Raw genomic sequence first — 22,177 nt, forward strand, 5'->3', positions numbered from 1 at the left:
CAATGAGTTCCTTTAAGTAAAAAGTAGCATGTACTTACCGTCACAGCCATTGTCAGTGAAGTTAGTGTGTTGTAACATGCAGCGGTCACACATTCTACTGGTCACGCCAGGCTTACAGTTACACTGGCCGGAGGTGCGGTCACATCGTGTGGAGTTTGAACCAGTCTCGTTGCAATTACAAGCTAAAAAGGCAGAATTCTGTTAGATGCGAATAACTACAAGTGTATGCACATCAATTTCTTTTTTTTAATGGATTGATATAGAGTAACAAAGATTGGCATGCACAAACTTATAGGGACTACGTCGCGGATTTTAGCAAAATTTAGACATAAGAAAATGCAACCAAATTAAGTGAAATATAAAAATAACCACTTAAAACAGCGAAGGAACATTTCAATAGTCAAAAAAGACAAAAGAAAAAAAGAAGGTACGGATGGACAAAAATTGAAGACTAAAAACAACTTGCGATACGGGTTTTTCAAAAACTGTTTGGATGATTTTGTAACTGTTACTAACTGATATTATTTGCCGAGTTTGAAGGATGTAGCTGGGCTAGAAAGCGTTCAGTTACGTTTTTAATTTCTCATACATTTGTCTATAATTTTTCTCGCGAACCGCGTCAATCATGCGGAAAAATTACAGACAAATGTATAGAAATGTTTAGCCCAGCCATATCCTTCAAACTCGGCAAATAAAAACTTTTGCCTAGTATCTTAACTTTACAATTCATAAGCTGTTAAGAATTCAATTTTGGTACAAGATATTCTCCGTCCAATTCCTATACAAACACTGTAATTTCTACCCGCTTTGCCTACTCGTCAAGACGGCGTCAAAAACCGTGATAAGGCCTATTATACAAGAAGAATCACCAAACTTGAAGGAAGGAATTGATTCTTTGCTTGCTTTTTATTAACTAAAACCCCCACTAAGTTTTAATTATCGAGTAAAGCATCCCTTACCTTGACACGTGGCATTAGGAAGACCATAGAATCCCCATTCACACAGATCACACTTCTCACCGAGGGTGTGGTTATTACACTCACAGATGCCTGACTCATTACACTGAAGTTTACTGGATCCAAATCTGTTACATTCACAAGGTGTACAACCACTTGAGGTGAAGTTATAACTGTTAGGCTACAAACAATAACAGCAACAATTATAAACAAAACAAGGTTGTCCGTCTGAATAAGTTTCCTAAGCCATATCATATAGAGCTCATGTAGCAGCTCTGTATACACTCTGCTACACCTGACTCGTCCCCAGTCGTCTCTTATTCTAAAATTGCAATACGCGAAGGATGATGGGAAGGAGGAAAGGCTCTCTTTTACTTTCCCATGATTCCCTTCGTGTTCAGCGTCCCAAGACTTATGCTCAAGACGGTCTCAAAAGACAACTGGGGACGAGTCAGGTGTAGCAGAGTCCAAAAGCCTTACATGATATACCGTATTTTCTCGATTAAACGCCGGACCCCGATTAAACGCCGGCCTCGTATAAACGCCGGGTCAAAATTGCTAGTTTTTAAATAAACGCCGGGGACGTTTGTTGGAGGTCCCGGCGTTTATTTGAGGTCAAGCTAACAAGTAAATATATTCTGTTTGTCACAAATCTCGATTGCAACATAAACTATCTAATCCGTAATAGTGCACCTTTGGGAAATAATCCTTTAGATACCCAGGGACACTTTTTCGGGGCAGAACGAAGAGAAAAATTGTCCCGCCTTGACAAAATGCTGCTTGGTCTCGCAGCGCGGTAACAATAAATCAATCTGAAAAAATTGGCAGAAAATTGCTGTCCGTTAATAAACGCCGGGCCCCGATTAAACGCCGGCTTCAAATAAACGCCGGGTTCACGAAGTCAAGTTTGAAATAAACGCCGGGGGCGTTTATTTGAGAAAATACGGTAATAACTTTATTCATTACCTCACATCTGGAACAGTTTAATCCTGTCACGTGAGGCTTGCATTCACACTGTCCAGTCACGTGATTGCACACATTGTGATGTGCACCAATTACATCACAGGTACAAGCTGAAAGCAAGAGTTGACATGTCCATGGTAAATTGCTTAATACATGGTCGCTTTGGATTAGCTTTTGAATAGTTTTCTTATAGTAACATGAAATTGGATTTACCTTATTGTTACTTATTTTCGCGGGAACTTAATTTCGCGAAAATGGAATGGGTTTATTTCACGGGACTTTATTTTCGCGATTTGGCCAAAAATACGTAAGTTATTAACATAAAAAATACAATAGAAAACGTTTAAAATAAATTTTCGCGGGTCTTTAATTTTGCGATTTTTTGAAAATCGCGAAAATTAAGTCCCGCGAAAATAAGTAACAATAAAGTATAACTTAAATTTGGGCAATTTAGCTTGACCACCATAATAAACCTTTATCACCCTTGATCACCCTTCTTAATTTGTTTGGTAACGGAGAGATGAAAATAATAATAAAGCCAATATTATTGTTTAATACTGCTATAACGAAAACAATTGCAATGGATAATCTGTAATGTCACTTGCAGATGCATGAATTCACTTGTTGTCTATTATAATTTGTCCCGTTAGGTAAATATATACATGCAATACTTGAGAACTTTTATTGCGGATTTAAAAAAACATGGGAACTCTGAAGTTCAAAACCCAACTAACGATTGTGTTTTTCGCTGCCGTCAATCATAATTTGAATTTCAAAGTTGGCATGTCTCTAAAAACCGCAATAGGTAAATGTGAGGGTTGATATATATGTTATAATGAAGTGCTAATGAGGAATTACTGACATCATATCTACTTGACACTGATTGCAAGTCTTTTACTAAAAACCTAGCATGGCAAAGGTGCCAAGTTTAGGGTGTGTCTTATAACCGGGTGCGCCTTTTAACCGAATAAATACGGTATATGTGGGTAGTTTTACAGTATGCGAGTTTATTTACGTTACATGTACCTTGACACTGCTGTTCTGTAGCATTGCCCCATGTACCGTTCTCGCAGCGTTCACAGTTAAATCCAGTGGTATTATGCTGACAGTTGATACACTCTCCTGTTGTTCTGTTGCAGATATCGGAGTTGTTATTACAACGACACGTGGAGCAGTTTCCTCCTGGAGTCAGAGGTTCACCAAAGAAACCTAGAACACAGCTGTAACACAAAAGAAAGTTCTACATCATCAAAACTGGACATCTGAGAAGAGCTCTGGAAATGATAAAATGAGACATGTAACTCAACAAGAACAAAAATTGTTGCGGAGGCTCAGCTGGAAGAATAATTATAACAAAAACCAGTGTCAGACCATTCACATTGGTTAAAGTTCCATCACAATTGACCACTAAAAGCAAAATTGACTGAAGTGTTTTTAACGTCAGTAACAATTAGGAACACTAGGAACACAGTGATGGCAACACACGATGCTTGCCACACGTAGTTTGATGTGGTGCAACTTAAGTGTATGTCACTTGCAAATTTTGTTGGCAACAAATAAGCCACACTTACATGTAAAGCAATTATTTTGCATTTTTGTGGTTGCAAGGATCTTGAAAGAGAGGTAAAATGCTTGGTATGTACACACCAAACAGTGATTACATCAAAGCAACTTCTCAAGGTGCAATAAATCCTCACCTTCCACAAATGCCTCCCTCGTACCCTTCAGAGCAGTTCAGGCATCTTGGCTGACCATCAGCGCCAGCCTTACAGAGTGCACTGATAAAAAAAAAAGAATAATAAAATAAAGGGGTTTAAACACATTCTGCCTGCTTAGACAAATTATAGGCCAACCCCTCTGAGAGGGACAGGACACTGCCAGCAGATTACAGCTATTGGTCTGTCGTGTATAAGTAGATTAGATTTAGTATGCATCTTAAAGTCGAAAGCCTTGGTTCAGGGCTCAAAATAACGGCCGGTCAAAGGACAATGTCCGGCCAAAATGACGATTTGTCCGGACAAAATTTTGGTTCGGCGGTCATTTTGACCGGTCACGTACACGGCTTTCAAATAAATAACACACGCAAAAAAAATTTATTCACTGTATTTATGACATTTTACAGTAAAATCATAAAATATCATAGCAGCAAGCTCTTGCAGTCACAAATTTGTTGAATACAGATGAGACGGTCACGCGGATTTGTTAGCGGTTTGCATCCACGTCTGTAAATACGCTAAACAGACAACAAGGAACATGGCATCAATCAACGTCTGCTATTAATTTAACACGCGTACGCAATTACAGTTTCAACTGTCAGGCGGGCCAAGAAAAATAGCACTCGTTAGTGGATTTAAAAAACTATATACACCTTTAGAAAGTACGAGTTCGTAGCGTGTTTTCACCAGCACGATCCTGAGAAAATCATAATACTCAATATTTTGACCGCTCAAAAACGAGACATGACCGAGCAAAAATTGATTTGGCCGGTCAACATGACCGGCCAGTATTCAATTATTTTGAGCCCTGTGGTTTGTAACGTCGTTGAAAATCTGCAATTTGGAGGCATGCCACTCTCTCCCCAAAACACACTGTTACCTGTTTTGTCAATAACTCTGACCTGCACTTTTTTCTGAATTCATTATTTTGCATCATTGGCTTGCCTGCACATTGTAATTTTTTTCTGTTGAAGTCCTTGTGTATTGAAGTGGTGAATACTCACGTTGTTGTTCGTGGACTCTCACATGGACATTTCTTGCAGTCGCCAGGAGTTCCATCAGTGGCGTTACCATAGAAACCATCCAAGCAGATCTCACAGTGAAACCCAGTAGTGTTGTGAGCGCAATTCTGTAAACAAACAAATCAAGTGAAATATTTTCTAGTTCAATGTTTAATCACTTAGAATCCCACCCCCCCCCCCCCACCCCCACCACCACCACCTTACACTCGGTCAACAAGAAATGGACTCGTAAGAAGAGGCAGGCCATTACAAACATAACATCTGCAACTCTGAGCAATTTTCACTCGAGTGTCGAAAGTAATTCATGTTTTCTTTTGAGTTTTGCATTTCTACCTTTATTACTACATTCTCATTCAATAAAAAAGCAAAACCAAAACCAAGGTGACTCACTTACACACGTTTTTCTGCACTTTGTGCCAGCTATATGACTGTATTTGCTTTAGGTTTAAAATGATTCACTGGATTATATGTCTTGTGATTGGCCAGAGTGATAACTTTCGTTTTGGTTTTACGACACTCAATCAAAAATTGCTTTTTATGTAGACAAAAGGGAATTAACAATTAACTGTGGCTTGTTAGTATCGAGCACAGCCACAGAAAGCGTTCTGTAATTCCCTGTTTTAGTACTCCAATCATAACAAGTTCCATGACATTAATTTCAATCATCCCTTACCAAGCACTGTCCTGTAGCAGGATCGCAGTCCTCAGTGTGGCCATTACAGTTACACAGCTTGCACTTGCCAAGATACATGTCACTTGACACATTCACTCTGTGATAACCTCTTGCACATCGCTAAAAAAAAAAAGAAAGAGACAATTTATGAGGACTATGATGTCTAAGAGAAAGCTTAAGAAATTGTCCTTACAACTGAAACCCCTGTGATAAAGACAATAAAACAACAATCAGTGTTAGTGATACATGTACTACATGTAGATGACAGCAGATACCAACTTGTCATTGGAAAATTTGTTTCTTCCATTTTCTATTTTACAGAGGCCTGGAACACTGGCATGTTTCTCTAAGGTGCGCAATTGCAGAAAAACGCCAAGTAGCAATGCATAATATTTGCACCTGATTGAATATTGATAGAATGATGATGTTGTGCCTCACTCTTTGTTATTAATTACAGTAAGTACATCATACCTCACAAGATAAACCAGTGTATCCTGCTCCACAGCTGCACTGTTCAACATCATAAGCTCTTCCTGCATCTGACACCATGTCACTAACTTCAGAAACTTCAACATCACCAAGGCTGAAAATGAATTGTACATTATTTCAATTAACTATAATGACATATTTTTTTTCTGTACACAGTAAAATGATATATTTCTGTACGATAATCCATAGTCTTTCTTTAATAAAACAACAAACTGTTTTTCCAGCTTGCAGAATAAACAAAATGCAAAGATACGTAGGAAATTATCTGTATTTTGTATATCATATCTATGTACGTAGTTTGTAAGTTCATTTGTTAATTCCTGAGTCATTCACATCTTCAGTGGAGCAACCCTCCAAGTTAAGACCATTTTAGTCGCCATGGCGACCAAAATTTTGGAGCTGTCGACTAAATTGAAATCAAAGTCGCCAGCCTGGCGACTTAAATTGAGAAGAAGGATTGAAAGCGAGCTTAATTTTGTGACTAAAATTTTTCACTGGCGACCAAACTTGAGCAGTTGGTGGCCAAATGGCCACTAAGGAAAAAAATAAACTTGGAGGGTTGTGGAATCCTGATTTTTCAAACCTCCAAGGAAAAGGAACATTGTTTTGAGAATTTGGGAGTTACAGAAACTGGAGGGAACTTGAACAACCTGATAAAAAAATAACGCTGAGCAACTTACTGGTTGGGAACACTAGCACTGATTTACGAGCTACTCCTAATTACTAGAAGTCTTTGTTTTCGAAGTTAACATAAAATAATAATTGCTAGTCAGCTCACCTTGTGTGGTAAGTGCCTTGACCATCAGAATAAAATGATGCTGTGATAAGAAGACCTTGAAGTCTGGCCAGCACAAGAAGGAAGTCTTCTCTAGACACTGCTGATGAGCTGCCACTGTGAACCCAGGAACTCTGCACAAGATTCAAATGGAAAAAAGCATTATAAAATAAAATTCATTATAGGTAAATAGATAAATGAAATAAAAGCGAAAAGTAAACTTTACTGTAAGAAGACACTGCATTGTGGTTACAGGATCTTAAAAATAATGTATAGCCTAAATTTTTCAAAGTTGTTACTTTGGCAATGAAAACGCATCTTAAACTTGTGCACGGTCTGATCTTACAGCTAGTTAAATAAACTTGTTAGCAACAACTTCAATCTGTGTTTTTCACAATTAGTAATCAATCATTGTAAGGACTTAGATACATGTATATGTAACCTTGCCCACTGAAGAAAAGACTTTTGACAAAGTTCAATCAAGTCTTTTGTATGTCTTGCATTTTATTATTCATAAATTTGCTTCACTAGGGGATATTTTAAATTGATGTTATCAATAATTGCATTGATCACTGCACTTTAGCTGTACAGAGATTAAATTTTCCAAACCAGGACAGCATGCAGTTATGCGAGCACCTACTTCTTTCATCAACACAGTCCTTGTAGATAACTCGTCAGCTGACACAGTCGTCAGGGCATGCTCAATTGAAATGTTTTTGACTCCCTGTGGAAAAGATCAAATATGCTATAATAAGTAATGTTCAAAAAAACATACAATGTACACAGAACTTTATTTACTATTTTAAAGCACATTGTGGAAAAACGCAAAGGTATCCCGTTTTGTGTTATTTTATAATAATGTACAAGTCATATGGCAACTAAATTTCAGCCAAACTTTCTGGGTCACGTACCCTTTTTATTATTATAATAAGTAGATTAGCTTCAAATTTTTATTAATAATTAATAATACTGAATTACTGCAAAAAACCAACCAACCAAAGAACTGGACTTTTAACCATAATGAACCCGAAAGGTATGCCTTTGAGGAAAACACTGCCAGTGCAACAATCAATCCCTCTCGGGAAAAAGAAGTTGACACTTCAACCGGGTCATAAGTTCACAGCTGTCGCTTGCAATTTGTTTCAGATTTTCAGGGTTTGTTGGCGGCAGTGAAAGATGCAATCGTTAGTTGGGTTTTGAAATTTGAACAGAGTTCGCAGGACTCTGAAAACCACAATAAATAGTCCCTTTTCTCTCAAAATCCAATATTAAAAATGATTACTAAATTTCACTCATGCTATTTCAGTTACCTACCTTCAAGATAACTTTCGGCTGTGATGTTATCAGTGTTCCATTCAACAATGGCTTGAAAAACAGTTTTAATTTCAAATTTCCACCATAAGCTCCAACCTAAAAAATAAATTGCAGATGGCACAGTTAGGCAGTAGAGTATACTCTCTATCATCAGAGTAATTCCCATCACATCAGGGTTCTAGTAGAGGTGTTCAGGGGTAGAAGCCCCTCCAAACAGCCCAGCTTCCCCCCCCCCCCAAAAAAAAAAAAAATTGTGATAAATCAATATATCAAATGTTCAGGTCAGTGTACATGCAGTTACATCTATCAGAAATTCCACGCACGAAGATAAGAAGAACTGAAACATTGCCGCTGTTTCTCTATTCACTCTGTAGTGCGTATAATAGCGCAATAGGAACTCTCATCTCAGCCGAGCTAACATTGTCAAAACCTAATTATGTGATGACCAATACCCAATATAAAATTACTGTAATAATTATATCAGGTTTTCTAACAGCTCTCAGCACTATCCATATCCTGACCCCCTAGAGCGGGCCTCGGCCACCACAACTTCTCCCCAAAACGAAAAATCTAGATAGAACCCTGCGTATTGACATCATACAGAGAAAAGGATAATATCTTTGAATTTCATGGCTGGAGCTCTTACCAGGCTGCGATCAGTGAAGTTGAAATTTGCTTTCCAGTAAAGAGTTTCATTGGTTGAAATGTTTGCAGCAATCATGCCCACAGCTTTATCATCATCCTAGAGAAAACAGAGCACTTGATGTCAACCATAATCATTACTACTGACACAAAAAAACAGATCAATGTTAATACTACAGACTGCAAATTTCAAACACCTCTAATTATAATAGATAGGCAAGGGCAACAGTCATCTTTTGAGGTGTGCCTGCTTTTTAAGGACTTGCTGTAGTTATGACATTAGTTCAATAGATAAGAAAAACATACTGGTACTTTCGATGAGTGATTTTTTTAACATTAAATGGAAGTAAAGATCATAACAAAATTTTAGCAAGTGACCTGCATTGTGCTTCAGAAACAGACTAAGAACTTTAAAACAAGCAGGTGTACATTTCACACATCAAAAGTCATGTATATTGTTTTGAGATTTAGTAGGCTGATTTAATAATTTGCTTACCATTACAGAGATCTGAGCAAGATCAGCTGATCCCAAACTCCAAACACTAAGGCCAACCTCATTCTAAGACAAGGATGAAAAAATTCAAGTATTCAGTTAAAAAAAATTACTGTGAAATGCTGATGATAAGCCACCTACGGGCTACATGTACATGTTCAATCCTGTACGTATACAGGAGACGAGCTAGCTAGCATAAGGTAAGCAAACAGTTATTATGATACTGTAGGTCTACCCTTTACTCTTAAACTTATGTAATTATTACACTGTACCTGTTTGTGGTGATATGTTGTACTGCTGCAGTTTGAAGTGATTCCCATACACACACAGTTTGTACATCCTTCAGGGTTATTGCTTGTCAAGTAGAAATATCCACTCTTACACTCGTCACAAAGCAAACCAGCTGAGTTGTTCTGTTAAACATTTAAAAAAGATAACTTCATAAAAATTATTACTTGAATTTAAGACCACTTGAGTTACATACACTGATCTGTGTTGAGGAACTCCAGTTTGTGTACTAACCTTACAAGGACATTGGTGAGTGAACTCATTACAATCTGCATTTAAACTTCCATTCTTATCACAGTTACATGGAGTGCAGCCAGAACTTGAGAAATTCTTGTATCCATCCATGCATTCAGTGCACTTATCACCTCGTACACCAGGTTGACAGCTGTAAAAAGCCATAACAGGAAAATAAACATCAAAAATTAATTACAAATCTACCTGTTACCTTCCACCATGTGCTGATGATACCAACAGGGTCAAATAAAAATGTTCCAGAGGAATAAAGATGTTTAAACTTCCCCAGAAAAATATCTACGATACCTCTCCAACAGAAGGATTTTTTTGGTTTGACCCCCCCCCCCCCCCACCTCCAAACAAAAGAAAAACACCCAAAAAAGCATATGAAAACATTACGATATCAAGATTATTCTTATAACTGATAGGGTTTATTGCAGTGTATTACAGACAAGTACAATATTATTTAAGTGTTGACCTGTAAGTGCAAGCAGTCTGTTTGAGCATCACAGATTTAGTGCAAGTAGGAAGAAATACTGTGATACTGTACCTGCATAGCCCTGTGGTCAGGTTGCACTGTAAATCTGTTGATCCAACTGTGCTGCAGTTACAAGCCTAAAGGACAAGTTTAAAGAGAGAACAAAAAAAAACCATCATGATGGTATCATCTGCATCAATAAAGTAAACCAGAAAAATCCTTCAGGACTCAGCATTGCAGTTTAATAACTAATGATCATAACTTAAGAGGGAGAACACTTTTGAACACAGGGGTATTGACCTTTTTACGTTCTAGCATTCAGTGAACAGCTAATATTACAAAAAAGGTTGAGTCAACAATTTGCAATGTTGACTCAAGAAATGCTCTGGCAAAAGTGGGACTATCAATCCTTAACCCAAAATCTTAATTCTTTCTACTTTAATGGTACATGTAACATTGTAAGAATTTGCTGTAACATCAAGACAATTTACCCTTAGGCTAGTTGGCAATTTATCTCTTGAAGACACCTGTCTTCTTCACATTTTTAATGGCAAATGCATCATAGCACCGTATAAAATAGGGTTCATACTCGTTTGCTTTAAAATTTACGTTTTTAAATTTTTTTTTTTTTTTTTTTTTTTTTTTTTTTTTTTTTTTTTTTTTTTTTTTTTTTTTTTTTTTTTTTTTCTTTTTTTTTTTTTTTTTTTTTTTTTTTTTTTTTTTTTTTCCTTTTTTTTTTTTTTTTTTTTTTTTTTCTTCTTTTTTTTTTTTTTTTTTTTTTCTTCTCTTCCTATAAGGCTCTCAATTCCAAAACTTGTCAGGCCAAGAAAATGACATTACCTGACAACCAAGAGTTTCGTTCCATCCCCAAAATGTGTGATTACATTGGTTGCATGTGCGACCAACAGTGTTTGGAGGGCAGGTACACTGGCCAGAGACCTCGTCGCAAATTTTATTGTCTCCCTCACAACTGCATTCTGAAGAAAAAATATAATGGAAAAATTCCCATCACGGTTTAAGATAAATTACAACAATGATTACTGTTACACTAAGCACTAAATCTCAGGTATAAGCCACAAGAGGATTTTATCATTATGACTCATCAAGCGCCGCCCAAGTCATTCTTGTACCTAATCACACCTTTTTGGTTTGCTTTGGCGGGATATCAGGCATGTTTGGTCAAGTCGTGGTTCGTATTTTTGCGAGATGAAGTTGAGCCCATTGCAAGTACCCATGGTAAGACCAAAATAATTAATTATGTATATGTATTAATAATCAAGATGGCCCTATTTTCCCAGAGGAGACTTAGAATTCAAATGATGATGTATTAATCAAGACAAAAACCAAGGCTCCTGATTGGCTGATTATTTTTTTATGAATTTTTGTACAGTAAAGTACAAAACAGTCCCTAAGCTGATAATAAAAAAAGAGAGAAATTATTATTATTAAAATTAATAGTAACTATTAAATTACTAAACACCTTATTACAGTTATGTGCAGGTGTACACCTGTAGCCGGATGAAATAATACGATAAAAGACTTACTCAGTCTATATTCATGCAGTATCGTATTGTTGTTTGCATCAAATCTCTGATTATTCAGATGAAGCCAGGTTACCTGAGCATCCTTGTGAAGTGAAATTATAAAATCCTGCAATACACTGGTCACATGTTCTTCCAGTTACTCCAGCCTTACAGTGACACTGGCCGCCATACTTTTGGCATGTGCCGTTTACTGAACCGGTCATATCACATTCGCAAGCTAAAGTGAACAGCATAAAATAACATCTGTTAGTCTTCACATCATTATTAGACAAAATAAATTTAGCTCCAGCTTTTATTATACAAAGATTAGCAGGCTGCATGCAATTCATAGCAGTGGATTGCCTGAGTCCTATTGAACTCGCTAACAAGTTGGGCTGTCTGTACATACATCTAATAAATGATTCTCAGCCTACATTTAACTGTTAACTACTTGAATTAGTTTAATTTGATGATTCTATAAAAAAATCCTAACTTTATAAGTAATCTTTTGGAACTTCAAAAACAGAACAAAAAAATCAATAAAAAATTGTATTACTTTGTTGAACATTCAGCAACATACAATTATTCACATCCTTTAGAAACCCATAAGGGTTGAAACTTGTAACACCCACACACAGTGTTTGTTTGCTAAGTACCATAATTATTTGGAAACACGGCGAATGCTTTATACACGTAATGACACACGCAACATAATTTTTGGTTTTGCGCTAAGTTGCTTGACTTTCGACGTAAACGCAGTAAATTCCTTACAGAAACTAAAGAAATACATTAAGTGTATTGAAGCGAAGTTCTCCTGACTACTTCAAGAAAATGAAACAGAAGAATTTACCCCAATTTAACTTAATTCAACCAAGCTTGTTCGAAAACAAGATTACGCCATCGAGCTCGAGCTAGCGCGCGCTGTGAATTTAATCCAAATATAGTAATTTGGATTTATTTGGTTAAATTAATGTTTCTTGTGATTTTCCAAATAATTATGGTACTTAGTGTAAACGAATGTGCAAATGCTTTGTACAATGCGAATCATAGGGAGTTACATGTTCAACCCTTATGGGTTTTTGCATCCTTTTAGCTGAGGAATAATGTTTTACAATACATTTTAATTGTGGATTTCATAATGTTATTGAAAAACTAGACTTCCGTCAGTCTTGGTAACCTATGCAGTAATCTTAAAAGGCATTGTTTTGTATAAACTGCACTTGAAGAGCACTACTGCATGGCACATGAAGAAATACACAAACAAACAATTTGAACATACGCAAAGCTCCTCCAAGGTAGTTGACAGTAAGAGAGAAAACTTGTGCAAGACAGAAATCTTCCTGACCAGTTCCAACTCCCATATCGTTGTCAATAACAGAGCAATTTGCCAAGAAATCCTGCCTTGTTGAATTTTTAAGTAACGATGCATGATAAAATTCTTGTGGTATGGCAACCACTTTAACTGGAGTAAAGTCAACTATTGATGCATTGTAAGTAACAGTAACCACTACAGGTCCTGTTAGCGACATTTCTCCAAAGACTGCTGACAGGTTCTGATAACAGCGCTGGGGACAGCTCTCTAGGGACACCACACCCGAGTTTGACCCCACACTGATCCAAGTCGAAACTCTTGAAGCACTAGCGTAAGATAGAACTAGAGTAAATAAGCCAGTGGAATTTACTCCTTGGACAATATGCACTGTTGTTGTCCATGTCTTGTTCCCCTAAAATTAAAAAAAAAAAAAAAAAAAAACAAGATAAAATTTAATGATGAATGAATATGATAGTACTTAATTATAAAAAAAAAAAAAACATGACTGTTGAACAACTTTCTTGTGGCAATTTATAAACATTTTATTTTATAAAAGTGAGTTTGGAAATCAGCTTGGAACTTATCAATGTTATTATTTTAGCAAATGCATTTTAAAGAAAACACATAATATAAAATAACATAATACATTAAACAGTACCTGCTGAGTGGTGACAACACGTGAATCCTGACCACTGATAAAGTGAAGGGTAGGAAAATAGAATCCAACCTGGGGACTGAACACAACAGAACAAGGATAACATTTATAACTACAAAATTAATTCAAATTCAATCATCTCTCTTCTTATCAAAACACTAATAAAAGCAAAATTAATTGTATATAAAAATAAATATCAAGTTCCCCTAAACAGCTGAGCACCGCATTATTACTGGTAAATTTTCTAGCACATAAATAAGAAAATATTTATTCTATAATGATGCAGGACCTGAAAAAAGAACTACACGTACATTGTAGACTGTAGCACTTTCAAGTTGTTGGCACTATGTACAGTTCATTTACAAACTGAGTTAAACATTAAAAACAATTTAAACTTGAATGGAGTTGACAATCTAGTGTGCCATGTATCGTCACAACTTTGTCACCGATGTGCCCATGCCTCATAGTCTTTGTGTGTGTTCGGTTGTGTAGTGAAGGCAAAATTCAATAATATTAACAAAAAAATTGATTGAACTATAAACCTGTTGCATTGTCGCTGAGTGATGTTTTCTTTGCATTCACACTGGCCAGATGTCTTGTTACAAATATTGCCATACGCACCACCAATATCACAATCACATTCTAATAACAAACAAACAGAAACACAGCTCACTTTTAATCTGAATTCAAATATTAAGAGAAACTACATACAATTCACTACAATGACTACAAAAAGGGTCAAGACAAGTCTGATACAGTATATCATTCTGTATCTTCATCATATGAATTTCAGTGAAATCTAGCATGCACAAAAAGCATGGTCAGCACTGCCAGTCAATTACATTTTGATTGAACTGATTTTATGATTGTGTTTGCTTTGCATTGCTTCAATGGTCAGTAACAGTTTAAATGTTACCTACATGTAAGTTTATAAACTGTGCAGCTAGTGTACATAGAACTTAACGTTTAATGTTTTATGTATCAATAAACATTACAGCACAATTCACATTGTACAGTGTACATAAAACATATATAGAGACTAATTTCATTGGCCAATACTTTGTGTTCCATAAATTATTTATTATGTCAATATAATCATCTGCAACTTGCAACAGAACCTTTTTGCCATTTTTATACAGCTGTAAATTTCAGACTGACAAAGAGTTTTAGAGAATATGCTTTATGCTGGCATTTCTGCAATAAGAACTTACCTGTGCAGCCATAAATGTTATCCTCACGCAGGTCATAGTATGTATCCTTACAAGACATACAGCGCAGTCCTTCAACGTTCTCCTTACAAGTACAGTAACCTTCCACACCAGGCTCACACACATTGGAGCCATTCACTGTACCAGGTGTGTGACAAGTGCATTCTAAAAAACAGATAAACACATCAATTAGCAATACTTGAGGACAGTACAGTGCTGTATTAAAATTAGCATTGAACCTTTGTTTATTATTTATTAATAAGTTTTTACACAGTCAGTGAGAAATGACCCCAAAATCGGCAATACCGACAGCTAATATTAAGAACTGACATCAACTGTACTGGTTAATCAGGCGTGCCAGACAATCTACAACCTACAACAACTACAGTAATAATATTGTCACATACAATCATGTAATTATTAATGTGTTACCTTGGCAACCAGCAGGATTTTCAGCTGATAAATTGTGATATCCTGGTTTGCAGAGGTCACATCTTCTTCCCATTGTGTTATTTTTGCAAATACAGTCCCCAGGTTCCTGAAAAAAAAATAACATGTAATTTTATACTGCAGACTTCACAAATGCTTTTCAGTCTCTCCAGTACAGTCAAAGCTCTCTTAACGGACACTCTCGTAAGCGGACAGCTCTACTTACGGCCGCCTTGTTTGAAACCCCGTTTTAACTCCCATACAAACTCTGTATTTTTACATTCTCGTAAGCGGACATTCCCGTAAGCGGCCGCGGACACTTTCACAGATTACTACTTAGACTTTTTTTTTGTTTTTAAGCTCCCATAAGCGGACACCCCGAAGAAAATCCTACAAAAACCTCCCTTTTTGTTTTTATCAATCAACTTCTCATTGTCGTTCGTCACAAGATTTAACAATCATGACATTACCATATTTCAGTGTTTGTTTGTCGTCATCCACGTCCGTCCGGTTATTGTTAGCTGGGCAAGCTCCCGTAGCGGCCATCTATCCCCTACCCCTCACTAGCCGCGTACGAGAACCATCCGTAAGCGGCCAGCTCCAGTTACGGACACTTTTCGCGTCCCAAGGGTGTCCGCTTACGAGAGCTTCGACTGTATTATATGTAAATCAAAAACTAAATAAATATCTTTATACCAAAGATTACTGCGGGTTTGTTGATCATACTTACCATTCCTGGACGTGGAGGAACAGTATTCTCATCTCTTAAACAATCAAGATATAATACTCCAGGAAGGGTTGCATTTTTGGTTCCTTCTACACTGCAGTTACATGCTAAAAGGGATAAATAGTAATCAAAATACAAATTATAATTTATAATAAATTATTTCTCATTAATAATAAACACATAACAGCACATCAAGTAAGAAATATTAATTATTTTTTCAGTGTATTATCCTCTGGGATGAATGTAGAAGCCTGGTGATTTATCAGTTGCTAAAAATCAATGTCAGTTCCCATAGCAAACAACTGGTACTAGGGAAAGTGCTGTTTCCACTATCTGTTAAATGATCAGGCTATGAAAAAAGTACAAAAATCATAGTCAGGTACCCAGGAGTCCAAAATGTGACACCCACGGGCATTTTTGTCTGATTTTTGGCAACATAGCTATTTTTACTAAATCGAGTACGCTGATTTCGAAAATCAATGTTGCCAAGCTTAATTCTTGCGTTAAGATGATGTTTTGATGCATTTAATTATGACGTCATTTTTCAAATAAGGAATTTTCTTTCCTTTAGATATTTTAAGCGTATTCATCAAGAAATTCGTTCAAAGCATTATTAGTATACTGTAAAAATGATTTTAAGAATTTTCTGACACTTTTTATACCGTTTCTATGAATATCAAGCCGTCAGTAGAAGACCATGCCCCTCAAAAAATTCACTTATCACGGGTATATGTACATTGAAAAATGAATGTGATTCTTGTATTAATGGAAAGTTGTAATTAACTCCACAAACATCAGCGATGTTTGGCATACCTATACGACTGCTTTATCCACAAAAGAGTGGTAAGGAGAGATAGAAGCAAGATAATGAATCTGAGAATTCTCTAAATTCCACACAACAAATCGGTTTTTTCACAGACAAATGAGACATTGCAAAAAATTGCCAAGAAAGATCTCGTGACTCTAGAAATAAAAAAAGATCTTTCGATTGGACAACAGACGATGTGAAATGGAGGCTACTATCTTCAGACAGAGAGGAAGAACGAGAACGGGAAGAAGGGATGGAAGACCGTTCGTGACCCTGTTCGCAAGAATAATCCACCTCTATTTGCCAGCCTTTGAAGTAAGTGCTGCAACAGCCCCAAAAAGAGAAAGATTAAATTCATGGAAGAGTTTATGTTGTTTGTGACGGTGTTTGAAGGCAGGCGCGAGAAAACATGAAGCAAGTAGCATCTGAGGTATAATGCCGGTGCCACTCGAGAGAACCCCACAAGTATGAAAAAGTATAGAGACGGAGAAAAGGTAGTGTAGAGACAGCGTGGGAAGGGCCGACGGGTGGGCGGCGTGAAAGAGAGGAGAGGGGGAGGAAGGGGAGAGAACGGCGCGGCGGAGAAAGAAGAGAGGATCGCGGAAGTGGCGAGAGGGGCACGGAGAAAGCGGACCGCGCCAGATGAACTACTCGCAGCAGACCGAGTATTGTGATGCCAGATTGGCTAGATGTAGCTTGAGATCAACAAGAGGAAATATTTTTCTTCATAGTTAGCGGGTCAAGCGGAGATGCTTGAATCTCCTGCACACGCGCGCTAAGTTCTCATCAACAGTGTGGGTTTGGGCAGGAGCAAGAATCCGTTACCTTTAGAGGACCAGTAAATCCCTGATACTCGTCAAGTTCCATTGTTACCATCTCACACCATCCCCTACAGCACCTCTTCACTGTAAGAACACTTTGTTCTTCTCCTGGTCGCAGATGAAGTTGACACCACTACCTCCGCAGAAAACGTTTTTGAATTAAAAAGGGCAAAGATCCCGAGACTTGTCGGGAGATCTGGGAGCGGAACCACGAGATCATCTGCTAAGCACCGAGGGGGACGGAAACGCCATTAACAGTCCGGGAAAATTTTGTTGTAGCACGGGCGAGAACTCCTCGGCGGGACACACGTCCCGGCATCCGGGATGAATACAGTATGTTGCCCTATTACCGGACACTTTGCACTATCTACCTCAAAACAGCACACAGCTGACTTACCCACAAGTAGCTTCCACCGCTGTAAGTAGGTCGTAGAGTTATCCTAAATTGCTCCGAAAGAAGAGTGTGTGCCCTCCGGACGAGGAAACTCCTCTTGGAACGAAGGAAAAAAAGGAAATACAGCAAAAGCATAAGCGAGCACAGGCAAAGTTCAGCGAATTTCGGCCAGACGAAGTCGCAAGGAAGAAACAAACAAAACAGGACGAAGCTAACAGCACAGACGGACAAAATGCTAAGACCTATCCATAAAATTTTTCAAATAGTCAAAAGAGCCGAGGCCCCCAAAAAATAACTGACCGGAGAATTCTGACCTAGTCCACTCTAATATATTTGCGCGGAGAGCAGAGCGTTGAAAGTAGTTTGAGCGGTCGTAAATCCTACCTCGATTTCCTTGGAGCGCAGTCGGTGAAAAAGAGGAAGAGATTTGTTTTCGAAATTTCGAAGTGTGTGGGGTGTAGGAAATAGGGAAAATGTACGATAATTTCATCCGTAAATTATAAGAGGTAGATGTTGACATGTTGTGCCTCTCGTATGTTAAATCGATAGTGCACTGGGTGTGTAGATGCACAAGACCGACGTATCTTCCTGCGTAAAGCGTAATTTTAAAAAGATTCAGTTTTAAAAATACAAAAATTTTATTTCCCAAGTATACTAAGAAAGTGATTAAATAATAAATAAGAAAAATAATAAGCTTAGCGAGAATATATATTTTTCCATTACCACAAAATGAGTAACAAGGGAACTCGAATATGAAAATTTAGGTTTTATGCTCGTAGCTCGTAGCTTCAGCGTGGAAATACAACATTTTTTTTTTTTCAATATAGCGTTTAATACAAAAATCGCATTTGTTCATTGACAAAATAACAAAACTACACCCGTGATAAGGTTCCCGTGATAGGGTGAATTTTTTTAAGAGGGCGGGTCAGTTGTCACTAAAGGGCTTGATTTTCACAAAAACAGCGTTAAAACTCTCAGAAAATTTTAAAATCTTTCACAGTACACTGGCAATCTTTAAATGATTTCTATTTTTATGTTAAAATAGCTAAAGGAAAGAAAATTCTTATTTGGACCATGATGTCATAATTAAATGCATCAAAACATCATCTTAACACAAGATTAAGCTTGGCAAATTGTTTTCGAAATCAGCGTACTCGATTTAGTAAAAATGCTATGTTGCCAAAAATCAGACAAATGCCGTGGGTGTCACATTTTGGACTCCTGGGTACCTGACTATCAAGTTGGCAGGTCTGAATGAATTTAGCATTTTTTAAAACAATTAGTTTCCAAAGTTCTTTTAATACATGTGCACAAAAACATGAAAAAATGTAGAAGTACTACTTAACAAATATTCTACGAGCGCGCGTTGGCTATAACTTACAATCTCATATCCAACAAGCACGAGTGGAATAATTGTTTTTATTATTAAAAATGCCCAAAGAATTGCAATATTTGAGCTCCCCAGCTAATTTCGTTGACGTGTATCGACTACTATTAATATTAATTTTGTGGTCAATGGTATATACATGTACATGTAGTAGAGGGGGACAGGGGGCGGCAGCCCGGGAGAAAAGGGGCGGGAAGCGGGATTCTTAAGGTGGCGGGAACCGGGAGAAAACTAGTGAAATTTCGTAACATTTCATTATATTTCGCAATAGACATGGAACAATGGAACAAACAGGGGAGAACAGCTGCGGAAAGGGCCGGGAGGTAGGAGTAAAAGGTACGGTAGGCGGGAGGTTCAGACCCCCCTGTCCCCCCCACTATATATGAGCTCATTTACCATTGCCTGTTAACCAATCAAAACGCAGGAAGTGCAATATATACCATTGCTAGTTTTTAATAGTACCTGAAACACATGTTGGTGAAAGTTCTCGAGTAATAAATTAATAAATGTTTACCTTTGCAAGCATCTTTTTTCCAATGAGATGTGTTTCTTGGTCGATAGAAATAAAGCGTACACTTTTCACAATTTATCCCTGTAGTATTATCCTAAAAAGATACAGAATTACAGATACCTTAACAATTTGAGTAATACAATCTTACATTACCTGTAAGTAAAATATTATTTAATATAATTAATTATAATATTTCCTCGACTATATGAAGACTCATTCATTACAAGCTTTTCAGTATACTACATGTATGTTTTCCTTATTATGGCATAATACCCAATATAAAACGAGATCAAACCGCAGAAACTAAACAAAACTTTCTATCCAGTTTGCTTGCAGTTAGTTCCACTCCAGATAAGTTGCGGTTAGCTTTCACTTCTGTTTGCTTGCAGTCAGCTTTTATCGTTGGTAACAATGTAGGAATCGTTTCATTTCAGTGGTTTGGTTGTTTCAATGTTTTGGGTTTGAGTACATGCCCCTTTAGCTTATGGCCAAGATAGGTATTCTCTCTCATGAATCACCAGCCAAATTATTCAGACATGCAGCTCCTTTTTAAGGGAAGATGTTTTCAGCTTTTTATCTTGCTCTCAGATGGGTGCTGCACAAGGGCAGCCACCTGGTTAAGTCTGTATTCTGGCCTAGTGGTCTATCAGGCCAGAGCATAACATCCTGGTTTCCGTAGCATTACTAGCTAGCGACTACATGTAGGAGTATTTCTACTCCCCCCCCCCCCCCTGAACTGAATGAGACGCCAGTCTATTGCAGGGCTACCCCCAGCTGGTACCCATTTATACACGGGGTGGAGAGATCAAGGCACTATGAGTCAGAGTAAAGTGTCTTGTCCAAGAACATACAAGTCATGTAGTGAAGTAACCCTGGCCAGCCCAGTACAAACCCAGACTGCTTGATACAGAGCCCAGTACAGAGAAACCTCGATTTAACGAAGTGCCAAGGGACTGTGGAAATGTGTTCGTTATATAGAGGGTTCGTTATATCGAAAACCCCGATATAACGAATTTGCGGAAAAACAACCAAAATGTTCGTTATATCGAGGTATAGTTAATAATTGTTTTTCACGCTGTTGCGTTGCACTTCCCAGAATTTAATAATCTGAACAACTGTCAAAAATAACATTTTGCTTTGATGTCTAATACCCACAAAGGTATGGACATATGTCTTCAAAGTTGTTTAATTACCTATTAGGATTTAAAATTTTTTATCCTTGTTGGTCTGTTCTACGTTCATCTTTTGTCTCTTGTTAACTGAAATTCGTTATATCGGGGTACATTTTACGTTTTGGCTTCCGGATTGTGTTCGTTATAACAAGGATTTCGTTATATCGAGGTTCGTTATATCGAGGGACTGTTCCATACATTTTACTGTAACTTTGGCCGGGCTGAAAAATATCGTTCGTTATACCGAGGACTTCGTTATATAGAGGTTCGTTAAATCGAGGTTCCACTGTACACTAAACATGGGCAGCCACCTAAACTTTAAATTTCATTAAAAGCTCTGCAGCCAGTACTTCTTGGTACCATATTATACTGTAGGCACATGGACACTGTTTTGTTTTTAATCATTTATACACTGCATTTCTACGTTACAGCCATTTTTCAAAGTATCTTACTGTAGTTACTTTCTGTTCAATTTTTTTTAAGAATTAATATTTTTAAGAGTTGTAGGTGTTCCCAATTATCTCATAAGGGCTAATAAAAAGACACAAATAAAGTTTTTACTATTACATTATGAACTCTGATACACACACTGTAGGTAATTACCTGACAGTTCTGACAGACTCCTCCACCAGAGTAGTTTCCATGGATGTCTAAACTCATATTCATCTGTGCGACTGTTTCATTATAAACGCATACTGAACTGTGGTCATGACAGTTGCAAGCTGTAAATAAAAATAAGCATTTTAATTGTTATTGTTATTAATTCTATCAGTCGGGCAGTCAATTCTGTTGGGTTATCATTCCTATTAAAGATGAAAAGAAGAGTAGAGATCACAAAATCATGTGCCAAAAACATTCCATAAGGAATTTGATGCGGCTCAACATCTGTACAGTCATGTGTACATGTATTGATCATCATGGCACACATCCAGGTCAAATTTCAGTCTGTAGCCTTGAATGACTTGAATAAACAAAAACTTAATTCATATTGTTTACCGACAGCAGGCACACAGAATGTTTACAGAATTTTCTTAGATTTCACTTATAAATGCTAATAAAATTATTAAACTGTCCCACTTAAACTCTCAACTTTGGATTGCTAATGAATGAATTCATCACAATTGCTCTATGTGGTTATAATTATATATTAAGAATGTTACATTCAAATAAAAACAGTTTAACCTCTAT

The 22,177-nt window shown here is 37.2% G+C and overlaps 1 protein-coding gene across 1 annotated transcript in view; it reads right to left on the reverse strand.

Annotated features, from left to right (window-relative positions):
• The window catches only part of LOC144657437 (laminin subunit alpha-like), a 50,681-nt gene that overhangs the window by 22,207 nt on the left and 6,297 nt on the right, over window positions 1-22,177 (reverse strand). Inside the window, exons 6-31 of the mRNA XM_078517782.1 lie at window positions 21,593-21,711; window positions 19,821-19,911; window positions 15,900-16,003; window positions 15,173-15,278; window positions 14,744-14,905; window positions 14,075-14,174; window positions 13,536-13,611; window positions 12,845-13,289; window positions 11,660-11,803; window positions 10,883-11,019; window positions 10,115-10,179; window positions 9,565-9,715; window positions 9,315-9,455; window positions 9,046-9,108; window positions 8,554-8,649; window positions 7,908-8,003; window positions 7,234-7,317; window positions 6,597-6,727; window positions 5,801-5,912; window positions 5,330-5,449; window positions 4,639-4,763; window positions 3,617-3,697; window positions 2,946-3,139; window positions 1,923-2,029; window positions 960-1,137; window positions 39-182 (exon numbers count right to left, since the gene is read on the reverse strand). Of these exons, the coding sequence (XP_078373908.1) occupies window positions 39-182; window positions 960-1,137; window positions 1,923-2,029; window positions 2,946-3,139; window positions 3,617-3,697; window positions 4,639-4,763; window positions 5,330-5,449; window positions 5,801-5,912; window positions 6,597-6,727; window positions 7,234-7,317; window positions 7,908-8,003; window positions 8,554-8,649; window positions 9,046-9,108; window positions 9,315-9,455; window positions 9,565-9,715; window positions 10,115-10,179; window positions 10,883-11,019; window positions 11,660-11,803; window positions 12,845-13,289; window positions 13,536-13,611; window positions 14,075-14,174; window positions 14,744-14,905; window positions 15,173-15,278; window positions 15,900-16,003; window positions 19,821-19,911; window positions 21,593-21,711 (3,372 nt within the window). The remainder of the gene's footprint in view (window positions 1-38; window positions 183-959; window positions 1,138-1,922; window positions 2,030-2,945; window positions 3,140-3,616; window positions 3,698-4,638; window positions 4,764-5,329; window positions 5,450-5,800; window positions 5,913-6,596; window positions 6,728-7,233; window positions 7,318-7,907; window positions 8,004-8,553; window positions 8,650-9,045; window positions 9,109-9,314; window positions 9,456-9,564; window positions 9,716-10,114; window positions 10,180-10,882; window positions 11,020-11,659; window positions 11,804-12,844; window positions 13,290-13,535; window positions 13,612-14,074; window positions 14,175-14,743; window positions 14,906-15,172; window positions 15,279-15,899; window positions 16,004-19,820; window positions 19,912-21,592; window positions 21,712-22,177) is intronic.

This window comes from Oculina patagonica, chromosome 1 (genome assembly GCF_052425735.1).
Source record: "Oculina patagonica isolate OP01 chromosome 1, crgOcupat, whole genome shotgun sequence".
In the NCBI taxonomy this organism is placed as follows: domain Eukaryota; kingdom Metazoa; phylum Cnidaria; class Anthozoa; order Scleractinia; family Oculinidae; genus Oculina; species Oculina patagonica.